Source organism: Diabrotica undecimpunctata, chromosome 7 (genome assembly GCF_040954645.1).
Source record: "Diabrotica undecimpunctata isolate CICGRU chromosome 7, icDiaUnde3, whole genome shotgun sequence".
NCBI classification, from domain to species: domain Eukaryota; kingdom Metazoa; phylum Arthropoda; class Insecta; order Coleoptera; family Chrysomelidae; genus Diabrotica; species Diabrotica undecimpunctata.
The window spans coordinates 6130156-6150175 of NC_092809.1; the positions used below are offsets into that span (position 1 = coordinate 6130156).

The 20020-nt window shown below is 33.6% G+C and overlaps 1 protein-coding gene across 2 annotated transcripts in view; it reads right to left on the bottom strand.

Moving 5' to 3' along the window:
• Positions 1 to 20020, bottom strand: part of LOC140444929 (uncharacterized) — a 56981-nt gene that overhangs the window by 8294 nt on the left and 28667 nt on the right. For both annotated transcript variants that reach the window (XM_072536633.1, XM_072536634.1), the window contains exons 8-10: positions 12520 to 12867; positions 10433 to 10877; positions 2316 to 2536 (exon numbers count right to left, since the gene is read on the bottom strand). In XM_072536633.1, the coding sequence (XP_072392734.1) occupies positions 2316 to 2536; positions 10433 to 10877; positions 12520 to 12867 (1014 nt within the window). The remainder of the gene's footprint in view (positions 1 to 2315; positions 2537 to 10432; positions 10878 to 12519; positions 12868 to 20020) is intronic.

The window sequence follows — 20020 nt, forward strand, 5'->3', positions numbered from 1 at the left end:
CAGTCACGATTAAAGGTAGAAGTGGTTTGGGCAGAAAGAAAAAACCCTGACTGAGCAATTTAACCTTTTCACTGCGGGAACCGGATATACACGTAAAATAATTTCGTGCCCGTACAACGGGAACCGGCTAAATACGCGTACCCTTTTTCGGCATTCGCTGCGGAACCCGTATGCATCAGATACTGCTTACGTATTGTATGTTGCCTATAGAAAAGAGTTAAGCATATTATATCAAAATTTACAATACATTTAAAAATTTTATGCTTCACTGCGGGAGCCGTACAAATCCGCACCTTTTTACACAGGCACGCACTACAGGAATTTACTTGTAAAATCTTAGGATTCCCTTTCGCCGTATTTATGTACGATAGTTTTTAGCAGCGTATTTTAATTTATTTTCTTTGAGAATTTAATTGTGTGAATTACTACAGCTGCTGATAAACCTATTTGAAAAATAGGAAAAAAACTGTCGAATTATGAGTTTTAGTAAATACAATAGAATTGTTATCATATTTCACAGAATGGTTAACAGGTAAGAAATATTCAAATTGAAATAATTTTATTACCTATTGCATTAATTAGCTAATAGTAAAGACGGTTCGAGACCGCTTGTCATATTGTAGGGTATTGTTAAAAGATTTTTATTTACTACCTGAAATTTAAGATATAAATATTTTAATATTATTCAAGTTGGACCGAAATGAAAGACTTATTGTTGTCAAAACATATTTTTTGGATTAGTACTATAATATAAAGAATTTATAATACTTGACCATTTGAAAAACCTTTTAGGATAATAATATTTTATGAATATTCAAAGAAGACGTAAACTACAGACTTGATAATGTTAAGATTATTTCTTTTAAGCCACAAATGAATTCTGCATCTCTCCTCCGGTTTGCGTGCAGCGTCTATTTCTGTTATGATCATAGTGTTGTACACCATTCTGTACTAGTGGTGTATTTTTTTTTTTTACAAAAATAAGTGGGTGCTTCTTAAATTTAGATTTCTTATACATTTTTGACTGATAAAAGCAATTGCTGAGTGAAATGGCTCGTATACGAAAATATCTTGCGAAAGTGAACTATATGAAATTTTAATGGAAAGTGACAGTGAGAATGAATGTATTCTTGAAGAATCTGATGCAGAAAGTGATGAATCTGGAGAAGAAAATGATAATGAAGAGACTCTACCATCATCAACACAGGTTAGTGAAAATAGTGCTTTAACTTTGGAATCTACTTCTCTTCAACAAGCTAAACGTCGTAAATGTGAAAAGATTCCGTTATATAAATGGGAAAAGGGAGATCTACAACCAACAGTTCATAATTTTAATGACAATAAATCATAGTGTTGAATGAAAATTTAAAAAGTAGTCCAAGTGTTTTAAGTAGTTTCAAAACATTTTTTGCTTTGACTTTTATGAAAGCAATGGTTGTTGAAATTAACAATTTTTAGCTTTGTCGTTCCTTACATTGTCGTTGTTACGTTTTTCAGATAACAATAACGTTGCCAAAGAAGACTCCCTTTTTAAGCTGCGAATCGTTATAGACCATTTAAAAACCGTTTTTCGTAGATTTCTATATCCAGGCTAGCATTTAAACAGTATATACCCTCTAAAATGCACAGATTTGGAATTAAATTTCACGTTTTATGTGACTGTGAGGGAGGCTACAATTTGGACTTTATCATTTATACTGGGTCTAATACTGACATTAAAATCTTCGATAAAGACCTAAAAAAAGGCATAGTCTGTAAGCCTTTATGCATTACGCCATGTTTTGAAAAATACCATTGTATAACAAATTTTAAATTTTCCTTTTAATGTAGTCAAAACTTTTATTTGTATTTTGCATTTGAATGTTTTGTGTACCATTTGTTTGTAGTTTTTACCTTGTTGCTACAATTACTAATAATAAATAAAATAATGATAATTTTTCAGTATATTTAATTTTTTTTATTTTTCAAAAATCTAACAGCAACAAATTTATAGTTACTTGTTACTTCTACTAAATTGTAAATACAGTCCTGAATAGACTATATTGATACACTGCGTGAACCGTATTTATACGCCATAGTACTTCATCGACTGACTGCGACAACCGTGTTGATCAGCACAGGCATGAAACAGCCGTACCAGAAACCATACTACTTTTATAACTAGCCGCAGTGAAAAGGTTAAGAGAATGGTTCCAAATACCGGAAGCTGCAATAATAATAATTACATGCGGCACAAAATAGAAATCTATCGTTTGATGGTCGCCAACCTTCGGTAGAGATAGCACATAAAAAAGAAAAAGAATCATAAAACTTACTTAACTATTCTACCTAAATTATTAGGTATAGCATTGGAGGCACTTACACTCGAAGTGCTTTTTTTTGTAATAGGCTTTTCTGCAGGAACTTTTATATGAGTAACCCTGTTTGATGGATTATATCCAACGTCTCTTTCATAAGGTTGCTTCTTTTTCGGTGTTATTTTTTTGGTCGTAACTTGAGGTCTATCACTTTGAACTATCTTCATAAATCGACGAACCTATTAATATTACAGATAGTTAGAATATACAGTATAGGTAAAAGTTTATATGATCGGTATGGACGTTAGTGAGACGGAGTGAGAAACACCTGTTTAAAAAGAGAGATATATTAGGTCCGCCCTTTATATCGTCAAAAATGCATTAGTGGAAATTAATGAAAGAGGAGAAGTTCAAAGTTGCCAAACTTATTGGTTTTATTTGACCTGTTGTCTTTTTAGCATTTGAACAATGTTCTAAGATAACCAAATTTGGGCGAATTGATTTAAATGACAGCTTGCTGTTTGATTTCCACTTCGGAAATCGTATTATATAAATAAAATGTATTCATGTTTCGTATTTTAAGTACGATTTCCGAATTGGAAATCTAAACATCAAAATAAGCTTATTTTAAAGTCACATTGTGCCTTATTCCCAATAAAAATAATAAACTGTATTATGACACCACAATAAAAAAGCTTTATACAAAATTATTTGGCAACGTCGCGATGTCAACGTAAGGACGCTTTGATTTAAATACTGTGGTAACGAGTAGAGTGGGTTCGTTGACGTTTTTATCGTTAACGTAACTGAACCGTTTTTCGTAAACAAGTAACGTTAAATTATTCAACTAGTTGATTGTTTAACAGTAGTTTCAAGTAAGAGAGTACATAAACAAATATATTGGCTATTATCGTTTATGTGTATATGTATTAAAGGGAAATAAACTAATGAAGTATATATTTATTATAACTTGAAAAATAAATTAAACAATACAATAGTAAATCGTACTTACATTTACATTACATGTTATTAAATCGCGAATCGTCTAAATTGACATATAAAAACATAAGTTTTTCCACTTTACTTGTTGTTAACCGCGTTCTTCTTTTATTTAAAATTTAAACCAGATTTTGAACATGTGTTAACAAGGAACTTCTTCTTCTTCTTCTTAGTGGTTAACCTGATGCAGGTATCGTGATATCATGAAGCTATTAGCTAAATTTCCCAATGTTCCTCCACGTTTTTCTATCTTCTGCCATTCTAGCACATTCTGACAATGGAGCGCCAATGGTAGCAACAATATGGTCCGTGTATCGTGTGGGAGATCTACCTCTATTTCTTTTGCCTTCTACTTTTCCCTGGATGGTAAGTTTTTCAAGACCATTTCTTCGAAGGACATGTCCAAAATAGCTTATTATTTGTTCTGATATTTGTGTTCTTAGTCTTTTCTTTATGTTTAGCTGGTCCAGTATGGATTCATTTGTTCTTCGGGCCACCCATGGTATTCTCAGCATTCGTCTCCAGCAGTACATCTCAAATACATCTATGTTCTTTTTGTCTTTCTCAGTAAGGGTCCAGCATTCCGATGCATAAGTAAAAACTGGAAAAACTAGACTTCTTACTAGTCTCATTTTTGTATCGGTAGTTATTTCATGGCTTTTCCAAATTTTTGTTAATTTTGCCATAGCGCTTTTTGCGATTGCTGACCGCCGCTTTATTTCTTCAGTACAGCCTCCTTTGTTGGTTATTAATGAGCCCAGGTACACAAATTTATCTACAACAGCGATATTGTTTATCATGACCAGATCATTTTGATTGTTGTTAGCTCTGTCAATTATCATGATTCTCCTTTTATCTCTGTTTATTTTAAGGCCCATCGTTAAGCTTACGTCTTCTATCCGTTGTAGCAGGTGAATCAATTCAGCTTCAGAACTAGCGAGGATAGTAGTATCATCTGCATATCTCAAGTTGCAAATCTTCTTCCCGCCAATGGTGATGCCACCGTTCCAGTCCTCAGTAGCTTTCCGCATTATCCATTCCCCATAGATGTTAAATAGAATTGGGCTTAGTATGCAGCCTTGTCTCACGCCCTTTGTGACCCTGAAACTATCGGTTAGTTCCCCATTTATTCTAACTCTGGCATAATTGTTATTGTACAGGCTTTTAATTAGCAGTATCAGATGATTGGGGACTCCCATTTCAGACAAAACCTGCCACATTTTACTCCAGTTGACCAAATCGAAAGCTTTACTATAATCTATGAAGCACAAATATGTTGTGATGTTAAATTCTCTGGATTTTTCTACAATCTGCCGTACGTTTAAAATTTGTTCTCTAGTACCACGTCCGGGGACGAAACCTGCTTGTTCCTCCGCAATGTTAGGTAGTAAAAAGGGTTTTATCCTCTCGAGAATTATGTGTAAGAGTATCTTACTGCAATGCGCAATTAGAGCAATTGTGCGATAGTTGCTACATAAATCTTTCGCTCCCTTTTTATGTATGGGAATATATATTGATTGTGTCCAGTCCTCAGGCCATTTACCTGTCTCCCACACTCTTTGACAAATTTGATGTATTATATCCACTCCAACGTCATCTAGGGCCCAAATCATTTCAATAGGTATGTTATCTGGACCGGCAGCTTTCTGACTTTTTTGCCTCATAATTGCTGCTTCAACTTCACTTTTGAGTACGTCAGGTTCCGTCGCCAAACTGGCATCTTCTTGTTGTGATGGGGCGTCTGTGCTTTCCTCCATCATCAGTCGTCCACAGTATTCTTTCCATCTGTGTAAAATATCTTTTTTAGAAGTGAGTAGAGTTCCGTTATCATCTTTGATAGCAAGGTAGTTTGGTGTAAAGGAACGTGTTATCTGCTTTATTTTTTTAAACATGTCTCTGGTCTCAGTTTTGGTTTTATGCTCTTCTATTTCCATGCAGATTTTGTTCAAGTGTGTGTTCTTGTCCTTTTTGCAGAGTCGTTTTATTTGACCGTTCAGCGCTTTATAGACCTCTTTATCACTTTCACTGTTCAGTCCTGTGGCTTTTAAGCACTTCCTCTCCTGTATTTTAGTCCACGTGGAGTCTGTTATCCATTGTTTCCTTCTTTCTTCTCTATCACTCTTAATGTTTTTCGCAGCATTATGCAATATGGATTTTGTTTTTGTCTATATGCTATTTGAGGACTCTTCTGGATTTAATGATTGTTTGAGGTCACATAGCTTTTGCGTTGGCTTTTTTGTACGGATCGATATATCTTAGATGCCATTTAGTTGTTGTATTTCCTGTTTTTGGACTGTTTCTTAACTTCATGCGGAATTCAGCTGATAAAAATTGATGGTGGCTATTACAATCTTTTCCTGGATAGGTCTTAACATCCTTAACAGCGCTCCACCAACGGGTTTTTACCAGTATAACCATAACAAGGAACAGATGGCTACAATATTACAATATTTTATGAACATAGTGGTTAAGTTAGGATATAATACATGGCGATGGTTTTTCCACCACTGTAATGGACAGTTCCAATCTTAGTTCGAATTTTTTCTGGGTAATATATCATCAGACAAATACATGTCGACTTCTTATATAGCTCTCGATACATGTGTACGTTTAGATGAGTCATGTCCAATTAATTCACCAAAAATACACCATTTAAGTCATTTTTATCGGTTTCCTTTTCTTGTACTGGTTGATTTTCAATAGTACAATCTTCTTTTTCTTTAATTATAGAAGTAACCGGCTTCTTAACTCTTTATTTTGTTTTTTTAGCTTCATTTTTATCAGAAAATCCCTGCATTTTAAATCGTGAATCCATAAATGTACATAATGACAATGTCCCACTCTGTTCTATCCCTCTAAATCTTTCTGCTAAACCCGATTTTAGTAATTGTACTAGGCCGAAATCGGCCCCGAAGGCGGATGAATCAACAAATAATGGTCAACGGCATAAAAATGCATCCCAATTCCATCCCAAAACATCTTTAATAGCTTTGACCATATTTGGGGCATTATCAGTTACTGCAAAATTTACTTTTTCTTTTAGACTCCACTGATTAATAATTTCACTAATTTCAAAAGCGATGTTTTGTTAATTATGGTTTCCAGAAAAATGGCATCAGCCTAATAAAACCGTTTTAAATTTTCGGTTAAATAATATCCTGTAAATGCATATAACTTTCAGTTCCTCCAGATGTCCAGAGGTCAGTAGTAATGCAGATATTTTCTACTTCTTTAACAACTTGTGCTCTAATAATTTGCTCAGTTTTGATATAACACTGAAGTAATGAACCTGACAAAGTTTTTCTTGTTTTCAGTTTATATCCAGGAATCCACCTTACAAACTTTTTAAAAGCTCTTTCTTCAACTATGGAAAACGGATGGAACGAGTCTTTGCATAGGAAATCCATATCTATTTGTTTCTTTTGTTCTAAACTAATCTTTTTATTAATGGAAGTATCCATCACCTTTTGACGCTTGGTTGGCGGTGGCGGTATGTCAGTACTTGTAATAGAAGTAGTCGGAACGGACAGAAATGCATCAGGAGAAGTTTCGATCATTGCAATATTCAGAAAGTGAAGCATAAAAGCTGCATCTTCTACAAATGTACATTTTTTTAAAATAAAATTATTATTCTTATACTAGGTAAATAATTTTGACAAAGAAAAATCTTCTTAATTGAATATTTACAATAAATAAATACTTTGACGAACTATCATTAAAGATTTGAAATCGAAAATGTAGATTAATCGAAAATCGAAACTCATTCATTAATCAGAATACCTAGTTATTTTATTTTCAACGTCAAACGATCGCCCGACTGTCCACCGTCCCGAAAGAGTCGCATGTTATTTTTAGTTTGGTAGTAGTCTCTCAGAGCATCTAATCGTCCTCGTCGACGTAAAGTGTTCGTTGCTCCTGTGTTTACGTCTACACAAAAAGTAGTTTTTTTGAATCAACCATCAACTAGTTGGCTTATAAGTGAGAAACCGTAGATTCAAATAAGGATTTAAAATGCAAAGATTTTCTGATAAAATGAAGCTAAAAAACAAAAGAAAGAGTTAAGAAGCTGGTTACTTCTATAATTAAACAAAAAGAAGATTGTACTATTGAAAATCAACCAGTACAAGAAAAAGAAACCGATAAAGATGACTTAAGTCCATGGTGTATTTTTGACGAATTAATTGGACATGACTAATCTAAACGTACACCTGTATCGAGAGTTATAAAAGAAGTTGACATGAATTTGTCTGATGATATATTACCCCGAAAAAATTCGAACGGAACGGATTGGAACTGTCCATTACAGTAGTGAAAAAACCATCGCCATGTATATCCTAACTTAACCACTATATTCATAAAATATTGTAATATTGTAGCAACATCTGTTCCTTGTGAAGACATGTTCAAAATCTGGTTTAATTTTAAATAAAAGAACACGGTTAACAACAAGTAAAGTGGAAAAACTTATGTTTTTATATGTCAATTTAGACGATTCGCGATATAATAATAACGTGTAATGTAAATGTAAGTACGATTTACTATTTGTATTGTTTCAGTTAAATGTCAATTGAGACGATTTACGATTTAATAATAATCTGTACTGTAAATGTAAGTACTATACCCTGGCCGCTGAAAACATGGAATCCAAGGTCGCATGATCACTCAATGCAAGCATCGACAGGCGCTCGAAACTAGACCTTATGGGAAACTGTTTACACCGTCATTATTTGTGTTATGATACTATAACTTAAATGTTTTATGTATCATGATTTGTGTTTCACTTTCGCCGGCTGGTGAATTTTGTGAAAATGTTTAAAATTAATGTAAATCAATAACCTCTAAAAAACGGTATAAATATATTATAGCAACATTGTTAGTTCGTTTTTGTTGAGCGGTGTAAACGTGGGAAAAGTGATAACATAGGAAGAGGAATATTTAAGAGTGCGTGCCATTCACATGATCATTCCATCTTTTCAGCGGCTCAACTATAATAAATATAAATAAATATAAGGTTGAATGCTCGAATAAATGAACTTTGATCAGATAAAAGGCATATATCGAGCACAGTTTAATTAAATCTTGCCCAAGTACTTTCGATCCCTAGATCATCTTCAGGGGCATCTGAAATAAGCCAAGAAACGATTTTTTAAATATTATATATATATATATATATATATATATATATATATATATATTATATATATATATATATATTATATATATATTTATATATATATATATATATATATATATATATATTTATATATATTATATAAAAAAACGTTTCTTGGCTTATTTCAGATGCCCCTGAAGATGATCTAGGGATCGAAAGTACTTGGGCAAGATTTAATTAAACTGTGCTCGATATATGCCTTTTATCTGATCAAAGTTTATAATAAATATATTGTTGGTTTATGTACTCGCTTATTTGAAACTACTGTTAAACAATTAACTAGTTACTTGTTTATGAAAAACGGTTCAAATTCGTTAACAAAAAAAACGTACATGACCCACCTCTAAAATACATAGCATAGCCTTCAACCTGTCTCCTATCCATCCATCCTATTGAAGAGTATGGATGAATGGCGATGTTGCCAAAATTATCTTGTTTTATTGGAAATGAGGTTACTATTTCGTCAAATAATAACGCGAATCTGTAAATTTCTCATGGATTTATGAAATTTTGTACCAGTATTTGTGTCATTTTGTTTTTAATATCATCATCATGTTTTGAATGGCAATATAACCGCGCCACTGATCGCCAATTTTTTAAATCAATTCAATGTTTCAATTAAAATATGTTTTAAGGCAACCTTGCCGCTGTTTCTTAGGTATAAGCTGGATCGGAAATAATCGTCTCACTACTGGGCGTCTATTAGAAATGTGGAGGGGAGACCAAGGGGAAATATGATTGTTGCCTTTGTCTACTCGCTGAAAATATGATTTTATATCTTTGTTAGATATCCTGTTAAATTCTACAATACCGACCATAAACTTTTACTTACACTGTCTATATATATATATATATATATATATATATATATATATATATATATATATATATATATATATATATATATATATATATATATATATAATATTAAACCTAGAGCTAAGATTAATACTTAATATAATGATGTCCTCTTCAGGGCTTCTGAGGTCTCAGTCTCCCGAGCCCCCAGACACTACCACTACCACTGATCAATAACCAATACATTACTCCTACTGGGAACAGAGGATGGTTCATTTATACCGTCGATGGTGACGTGCTTAGGTGGAGGTTGTCATGGGGATTGGCGCGAACATTTCTAGATAGTAGGATTTTGATTGGCGGGTGGGGCGGATCAACCCGCCAATTTTGTGACTTGTATGAAGATGGTGTTGACCTAGAGCTGAAATTGAATCGGAACTGAGAACAGAAATGGAATGTTCATAAATCCTATTTCGGATTCTACGATTTGTTTGGCCTATATAGGATCGGAGGCAGTCTCCACAAATAAAATTTCATGAACTCATCAGTATTGTTCGTTTGGAATGTTGTCTTTGATTGATCGGACGAGATAATGTCTTTATTCAACTTGATTTAACAATTTTGTCTAACCATAGCCCCCATCCGCTTCTGTAAACCAAGAATTATCCGAGAAGCCTTAGAAATTGAAAAAAAGGCCAAATTGTCTCAATAAAAGAGATGACGGCATATGGTTACCTTCGAGATGGAGACCTCTCGTAAAGAAAATATCTTTCGCTCCAGCTGGCAATAAAAATCCTACTGTCAGAAATGTTCGCGCCAACCCCCACGCCAACCTCCAACCAAACCACGTCATCATCGACGGTATAAATGCACCGTCCGCTGTTCTCAGTAGCAGTAATGCATTGGTTAGTGATCAGGGTAGTAGTGTCTGGGGGCTCGGGAGAGCTCGGAAGCACTGAAGAAGACATCAAAGGGGATGTCGAAAGCTCGGCGCAATGATAATCGACGCAGAAAAATGGCTAATGATGATGATGATTATGTATTTGACTAAGCAGTTTTTATTATACGATTTAGGAGTGTAGATTTTAAGCCCTAGATCTACAAAGCCTGTTGAGCTAAATAAATAAATACACAATATTTTTCCTTATAAATGTAAAATACTTACTTCACATACTAATGGATTCCTAACCTTCCCACACTTCGCTAGCTGTCTCACATCATGCCACGACTGTTCTGCCTCTTTTCTGCTCATATCTTGATATCCTTCAGAATACATTTTATTAAAAATACTACACCAAATTCTCAATGGCATTCCCTGTAGTCGATTTGTTCTTTTCAGTTCGTTATATTGTTCTCTTATTGCTAAGAATATCTGCCTCCGTTTAGCAAATTTTAAATTAGATGACTCATCGTTATTTTTATTATATTTATGTGTCATATTTTTAAATCCGCCGGTATCTTCTGAAGATCTTGTGATTAAAGAATTGTTTGAAGTTTTGGATATATGTTGAGATGTCACTTTGGGCACGCTTTGAAGAGTCACTTCATGCGTGGAAACTAATGGTATGTTGGCACTTGCCGTTGTCGGTACCGCTGTAGACCCTGAATATCTGAAATCATTCGGTATATTTATATTACAAGTAGTATACAAGTTATAACCATTCAACGATGTTAACACTGCGATATAAGAGGTAACCACCACCGATACTCTACTGATGGGAGACCTAAACGCCAAAATAGACCACAAGCAGGATGATCCGGAGTTTGTAGTTGGACCTCACTAATATGGAGATCCAAGAGAAAGGGGCAAAACTCTTACAGAATTTCTTCTGCAACACAACAACTAACCACTACATTCTGCAATCTAAACCGTTTATTTTTCCCAGCCAATCTTGTTTTTCAGATTTACTTTTAAGATAAGAAGTTCTCACATCTGAGAGACTGAGCTAGATGAGGCCTAACAATTGGCTCCCAAAGAAAGTTGTGAGATTTATTGAAGTTTGTGAAAACCTAGACCTTGAAGGTTACACATTTTCTCCCAACTTTCAGAGGTAGGATATTGTTACCCACTGGCACCCACCGTTTCTGATAAGTCGTTCAATGGTTATAATATACATAAGGAAACTAAGTTCCTGTAGTTGGCTGTACACGATATGATAAAAAATTTCCAATAAAATCCTTTATAAAAAGGTATATAAAAAACCCAGTCGGGCTATGTTAAAAAGACAAAACGTTTTCGGAATAAGTATTCCATCATCAGTGTCAAGATATTACATGAATGTAGCCACTAAAAAATATGAGGGTAAAAACCCTTTAAAAATTACTATATGAAGTTTAGTTTACATTATGTCTTGTTTACAAATAGGATGGTAAAGTTACCGTTGGATTGGTAACATGGCGACATATGACTCTACATTAAGTTGCAAGTCCTGAGACGGTATGTCTACGAGGACTTTATTAAAGCAACTGATTGAAATGATAATCTTAACAGGTTATGACGGAAGTCGTGACAGAGCAGTCAGTGTAACTTTATGTGTCTATTTAAGACAGAAGCCACCGTTAATATATGAAGTAATATATTTAAAATTGTGAAAGTTGAAATAAAATTAAAAAATTATAACAGTATCAACCATCAATTGTTGTTTTAAATTATGTATGTGAGATGAAATTGTGATGAGAAAATTATGTGATTATAGTTAGGCAACCAACTATACAGTGTCAAGTGGTGTGATGAAAAAGATTCTAATATATGATGGTTGATACTGTTATAATTTTTTAATTTTATTTCAACTTTCACAATAGACACATACAGTTACACTGACTGCTCTGTCACGACTTCCGTTATAACCTGTTAAGATTATCATTTCAATCAGTTGCTTTAATAAAGTCCTCGTAGACATACCGTCTCAGGACTTGCAACTTAATGTAGAGTCATATGTCGCCATGTTACCAATCCAACGGTAACTTTACCATCCTATTTGTAAACAAGACATAATGTAAACTAAACTTCATATAGTAATTTTTAAAGGGTTTTTACCCTCATATTTAGTGGCTACATTCATGTAATATCTTGACACTGATGATGGAATACTTATTCCGAAAACGTTTTGTCTTTTTAACATAGCCCGACTGGGTTTTTTATATACCTTTTTATAAAGGATTTTATTGGAAATTGGTTATAATATAAGTAAACCTAAACAATAAATGGGATAATTATAAAATAAATTTAAAGTAAAGATAAGAGACACTCACCCCTTAATGCTTTCTTTCTGGGGTGAATATTTCGTTCTGTCGGATCTTTGCAACATATCCCAAATCATCTCGTCCAAAGGATCGGTACCATTTTTTTCATGAGTCACTGCAGACATTTTAAGTCTAGCCCATAAATTAAATAGTCTACTCCCGCTATGCTCTGGCATGTAATTTTTGTTTACTATTTGTATTAGTGACTTCCAAAGGTGACTGCCTTTTCTTTTATCTTCTCCCAATTTATTAAATTCGGTTACGAGAGACTGAACAAATAAAAATTTTTCTTGTGGAGTAAATTTTAGAGGCCTTCCAACTGGCTTTCTCAAATTTTTCAAGACAGCAGGTGAACGACTAAAAAATAAATGTCACCGTTATTGATTCATTTTAAGAAGTCAACTTAAGTTGTTAAAATTAACCTAACGCATAAACCATGAAACTTGGTTTCTATTTCCTTTCGTACATGTTAAAACAACGAAAACTATTCTCAATCTTTTTGTGTCGCTGATATTTATAATATAAACATTTCTGGTCTGTATATAATTTTAATTCCGCTCTTTTGATGTTGATCCTGCCTATTGGATATTGCGCGTCAAATAAACAGGAATCTTTTCGCCGATGCGGGCAAGGGAACTGTTTTTGAATTATGAAATCACTCTACGATGGAACGCCAAAACGTTTGGTTTCATTGTTTAGTCCGAATGTTCTTCAAATTCGTTATTGTTGGTTCGTTGTTCGTTTTTGTTAGGGAAAATGTGTAGTATAGTAGCAGTGTGGAGTGTAAGTTAAGTTGAGATTTGGAAGAGATAGCTATCGGGTGTAATCTTCAAAGCCGGCAATTTTTGAAGTTATACTTCTATACGCGCGCTCCACGTTGGAAATTTGTATGGGAGTGAATCTGTGAAATCATTACATATGTAAGATAATGAGTAAGAGAGAGACAGAAGATATATTTTCTCTCTCTTCCTCTCTCGAATATAAAAATGTTCCTTTTGTATAATTTAATATTATATATATATATATATATATATATATATATATATATATATATATTATCTAAAGATATATATATATATATATATATATATATATATATATATATATATATACATATAATATTATACATGGTGCACTGGAATCATATGTCCACTGCACAAAAAGGGAGATTTGTTGGAATGTAAAAATTATAGGGGTATAACTCTTCTGAATACAATGTACAAAATATTCTCCAACACCCTGTACAGCCGTTTAAGTACGTACGTGGAAGAAATCCTTGGTGAGTACCAAAGCGGTTTTAGGCCAGGTAGGTCAACAATTGACCAGATTTTTGTGATACGTCAAATCTTAGAAGAAACCAATGAATTTAATATTGACACGTTCCATCTCTTTGTGGACTTTAAGTCAGCGTATGATAGCGTCCTAAGAGGTAAATTATACGAAGCCATGAATGAACTTAACATCCCCCATAAATTAATAAGGCTCGTAAAAACAACTATGAGTAAAGTGATCTGCAGAGTGCAAATACAAGGCGATATGTCACAAGCGTTTGAAACATATGCAGGGTTACGGCAGGGAGACGCGCTGGCGTGCCTTCTCTTTAATATAGCGTTAGAAAAGACTATAAGAGATGCCGAGTTACACAATAGGGGAACAATCTTTAATAAATCAACGCAGATTATGGCTTACGCTGACGATCTGGATTTGATCGCACGTACTACACGAGGACTTAAAGAGATGACTTCCACCTTCTTGACAGCCGCACAAAATATGGGCCTTAAAATAAACGAGGAAAAAACCAAAATGTTAGCATCTATTCCAAATAACAGAGATAGAGCTAGAAACGCCGAAGAAAACTTCAGTATAGACCAATATAATTTTGAGGTAGAAAATAAGTTTACATATTTGGGTTCTCTCATAACAAACGATAATGACACATCTGAAGAAGTAAAACGGAGGGTACTGCTAGCAAGCAAATGTTATTTTGGACTAAGCAAGCAGCTAAAAAACAGAAATTTAAGCCAGAAAACCAAACTAATAATATATAGAACACTCATCCTACCAGTGCTGACATATGGGTCAGAAACATGGACCATCTCCAAAACAGACGCAAATCTTCTGCTCGTCTTCGAAAGGAAGATACTAAGAAGAATAATGGGCGCATTCTGTGAGAATGGTATTTGGAGAAGGCGATATAATTTCGAATTGTACGAGAAGTATAAAAAAATAGTAAATGGTAGAGATGTAATATCCTTCATAAAAATAGGTAGGCTTAGATGGACTGGACATGTGTCAAGAGCAAATGAAAATTACCCACCCAGACGAACTCTATTATCGGTCCCAGTGGGAAATAGGAGTAGAGGCAGACCACGACTGAGATGGAGGGACGGTGTGGACGAGGACGCAAGGAAAATCGGCGCGGCAAATTGGCAACGGTTGGCGATGAACAGAAACGACTGGCGAAATAGACTGGGGAAGGTCAAGGCTCAACTAGAGCTGTAGCACCACTGATGATGATGATAATATTATACATACAATAAAGTATTTATTAATATTATTATTTATGTGATATGTTTTGTATTATTTATTAAATGTTCATAATTATATTATTTTTTTGTATTTCAAAATAATAATTTCAATAAATCACTGTATGATCCAGAACTGTCAATTTTTAAATACATTTGTGTTATATCCTTGGTAGTGTAGTAGTCAGTATCCCCGCCTGTCACGCGGAAGACCGGGGTTCGATTCCCAGTCGGGGAGGACTTTTTTGTTAATATTATTACATTATTGTCATTTTCAAATACTTATGGATATTGCATTTTAATTTGTATTGTATTATTATATGGAATTATGTTGCACTGTATTGTAGTGTATTTTTTTATGTATATTATTGTCATTTTTAAATACTTATTAATATGGCACTTTAATTTATATTGTATTATTTTAGGTCTAAATTTTGGTATTTTAAATATCATTTTACCGTTTTCTAAAATAAAATTAGAAGACTTTTCTAACAACGAAAAACAAACTTGTACTAAATATAAGCAAAAACCTAGCTCGTATATGGAACTTGCTTTGCTAAAAGACAGTTCAAATCGAGAAAAGCATATCTACAATAATACTCATAACATTTTATGCCCAAACACAAATGCTGAACAAGATGAAATTGTATTATTATATTGTATTATTACACAATTGTATTATTATATTAATAACAAAATAAACAATGAATTTTACTGCAGAGTATGTGTAAAAAAAATTTTCATTCAACTCCTTTCATACATATATGAAAATAAAAATATACATTTTCATCAAAATATTGATTCAATCCTTCATTGTTGGTAAGTTGATATTAATTCTGTTTCTCTTTCTGATATGTCTTACCTATAGAATTACATATGTAATGATTGTGCAGATTGACTCCCAAATAAATTTGTAACGGCGAATGCGTGTATAGAAGTGTAACTTCCACCGACAGTCCCACTGGACTGCCACACCCGTTTTTTTTTAATATTGAGAGGCGATTTTGTGCTCAAAATGTTATTTGGCAGTTTTTTGTTGAGTTAATCACCGATAGTTTGTGCTGTACTCTATTTGAGGGATTTGTAAGACGGCGTTTCCAACCATTTCAGAGGTCCACGTGGTTTCAGACCTATTCCAGCTTGTGTGAGTAGAGGAGATACTACGTTTGCTACATTGAGTAATCAAGATAAGAATACTGCTGCGTACTTGGAGAAAAACGTCCATGGTCTTCGGTATTCTAATGGGGATGTTGAATATTCCAAAATAAATCAAATACTAGAATCCAAGTTATTGTATGCTGCCGATTACATTTACGTTCGAGGAGAACAAAAAGCAGATTTTTTTAAGACAAAAATGTCAAATGTTGGAGTTTTTCCTACAATTATTGATGTCTGCAAATTTGATGGTACACCTTGCGCTACTGGAAATTTTATTCATAATGCCAACAATTGCCACGTCACTGGATTATTTTCCTGAACCGAGAGAAATGTGGATCACCTCCGCCAATGGTTTTGTGAAAAGATATTATCTATGTAAATTAGACTTTTTTAAATAAACGATTAAACGTATTATTTTAGTTTTATTAAAAAAACACTGTCTTCCTTTTTTACATATTTACTTTAGTGCAAGATGATTCACCTTTGACATCATTATTAGTTTTGTACCATTTTGAATCACTTTCGGTGTTATTTGGGGATATTAGGATGATCTTGTAGAATGCTCTTCCTGACTTTGGTATACTTTTGAAAAATACTGGAAGCTGTCCATAATTCACAACATCATGATCCATTAGAGCCCATTCAGTTCGATTACAATCAGTTTTTACATCGTTAAAACATATCGCCAGGCTCTTAACATTGTTTGGAGCGTTTGTATAAAGGACATCGTTAACAATAGCTGTGAGGAAGATAAACGAGGTTGTTAGTTGAGGCATCTTGTCGGTTGAATTCTTTTTAACGGGTATTGTGTTATTTTTGGTAATTTTCTTTCTGACAAATGAAAGTCTACAAATCGTTTTTCAATTGCAGTTCTATCTTCGTACCACCGTATATCGGCTTTAATTTTTGTATTTTTTCGTAAAACTCTTCTAATCTACACCGTATGGAAGACATCGATGAAATGAAGCCCATTTAACGTAAAGAATAAACATATATTAATTTTATATTCGTTTGAAATTTTCCTTAGTCCTGACCTGTTCCTAATAATAAAATATTGATGTGTTAAAAATAGTATGTCCATCTTAATTGGAATTTCCTGTAAGCAAGCATCATTATATTTTCTGAATCTGTTCCCAATCATTTTCTCCGAATTCTAAAACTGTATATGCATTACCGTATTACATTGTTGGAATGCGGGTGTATCCGGTTGATGGTAAATTGCAAAACATTCGTTTATTTATATGAATAAAATGAAATTTTATTTAATACTAAAAAATATAATCGTTGCTTTTTGGCTTGCTAATAACCGATGTACATGACGTATCTGCATTGCCTAATTTCTCCATTTATCATATTTTGTTACTAAATATCTACATACCACCATACAATTTTCTTTACTCATCTTTTCACCGCTTCTTCTTCTTTCCCATTTCGAACACACACCCCCTCTGGCGTCAGGGGAGATCTCTTGTACATCTACACAGGCCCCAACGCCACCGAAACAACTCTGCCAGCAAATTATTCATTGCAACAAACACGTAGTTTCTACTTCTCATCCCCTTTTCAACCCTATCACGACAGGGTGTACTTCGATACTTATATTTCTTGTACATCACCCCCACATCCCCAGAGGCTACTTCTACGACCTCAACGCCACATACCTAGCCATCCAACTGGCCGCCATATTTAATAAATGAAATATATGATAAATATATATACAGGGTGAGTCATGAGGAACTTTACATACTTCTACCATATGTAGAGTCCCTCAGGGAGCATATCATGTGGCCACTAAAAAATGTCAACTCCTCTTCTTTATTAATTAACAGGGTGATTTGTGTAATTGACCATTTATTTCATTTTACTGTAGTGTTTATACGGCTCATTTGATTTTTTTAATTTTTGCATGATACAGTACACTACTATCAAGCATTCGACTGGTATTAGCTAAACTAAAAAATTCCAGGACTGGCTTTGGAAAAATTAATTTAGGGATTCGTATTAAATATTACACCCTGTATAAATTTTTTTTTAAAATGCAATGTGATTTTCAAACTACATAAATAGCCAATGAAAACGACATATGCGACAATGTTGTCGCACTTTTATTAAATTTTTAGTGAACGATCAAATCTTACCAAAACTAGAACAACCATAATGAAGTATCAAATTATAAGGTATTAATTTAAACAAATGTTATAAATTTCAAACATTTTAATTAAAATGAGTTCCTACAACATAATCTAATACGTAGAAAATTGACATCTTTACTGTCACTTTGTATTATCTCTACGATAGAATCAATTGTTTTTCAATTTTAAATTTTTACTCATAGATCGTATTGGGGCATTATTTTCGATAAATAATAAATTAAATTGATTAAAAAGTCAAACCTCTTGTATGTGTTAGTTTTTGTTGATTGTAAATGATTAAAATTTTATGTCAAATAATAATACATTGCATCAACTGTACTAAATAAAAATAAATCTAAAAAAGTTTAAAATGAAGGTTGGCGTTGACCGTTTGACGTTTCTTGATATTTTATACCCATTGTCATTATTGTCATTATCAATTGTTATTTATGTGTACAAGAATACATATTTCTTCTGTCATATCTACGTTAAGTACATTGTGTTAGTTTTGGTAGAGATTTGTTTCTTTCGTTCAAAATGCCACATCAGTTTTCGACCACAGAATATGCAGACATAATATTTGTTTATGGATTCTGTAATGGGAATGGTAGGGCTGCTAGTAGACAATATCGCAGGAGATTTCCTAATCGTCGAACTCCCAGTCATCCAACATTTGGGTCAGTTTTTAATTATTTGCGAGAAAATGTCACTTTTCCTAGTGGAACAACAGAGCGACATGTAGATGAAGCGCAGGAAGATGACATTATGGACGCCGTTACTATGAATCCTACAATAAGCACTAGACAAGTAAGTCGAGAACTCAATGTTACTCAATCAAAAGTAAGTAGAGTTTTACAAAAAAATAATCTATACCCATATCACATTCAAATGGTTCAGCGACTACATGCTGGAGATGAGATCGATAGGTTGGAATTTTGTAGATGGATTAACAATAATCGACCAACGCTATACAATAATAACACTATTTAGAGATGAAGCCCAATTTACCAGAGACGGGATAAATAATTCACGAAATTCACATGTGTGGGCAGAAGAAAATCCCCATGCTATTCGAGAACGTCGTTCTCAGTTAAGGTTTTCGGTTAACGTGTGGATTGGTGTCATAAATAACCAATTAGTAGGTCTTCAATTTTTTGATGGTCCTTTAACAGGGCAGGTCTATTTGAACTTTCTACAAAATATTTTGCCGAATTTGCTTGCCAACGCAAACGTTGCTATCCGAGGGATGTATTTTCAGCATGATGGGGCACCCCCACACTTTTTACTGGCAGTGAGACAACATCTCAATAATGTTTATGGCAATAGGTGGATAGGACGTGCAGGTCCTATTTCGTGGCCTTCAAGATTCCCTGATTTCAATCCCGTTGATTACCATATTTGGGGACGATTGAAGCAACTAGTTTACGCAGTGAATATTAATAACCGACAACAATTAATTGATAGAATTATAAATTGTTGTAATACTATTAGAAACGATCCCCAGAGTATCCGTAATTCAATACGTCAATTAACAATTCGGCAACAAAAATGTGTACAGGCTGCAGGGTTCCATTTCGAAAATCTATTTTGAATTATTTTTATTTTGTTACCATTATTGTATCTTTTCCAGTTCTAATTTATGGGTTTATCATAACTATGTACATATTTTTAGTTTTTTTTAAAAATTGTTCTTCG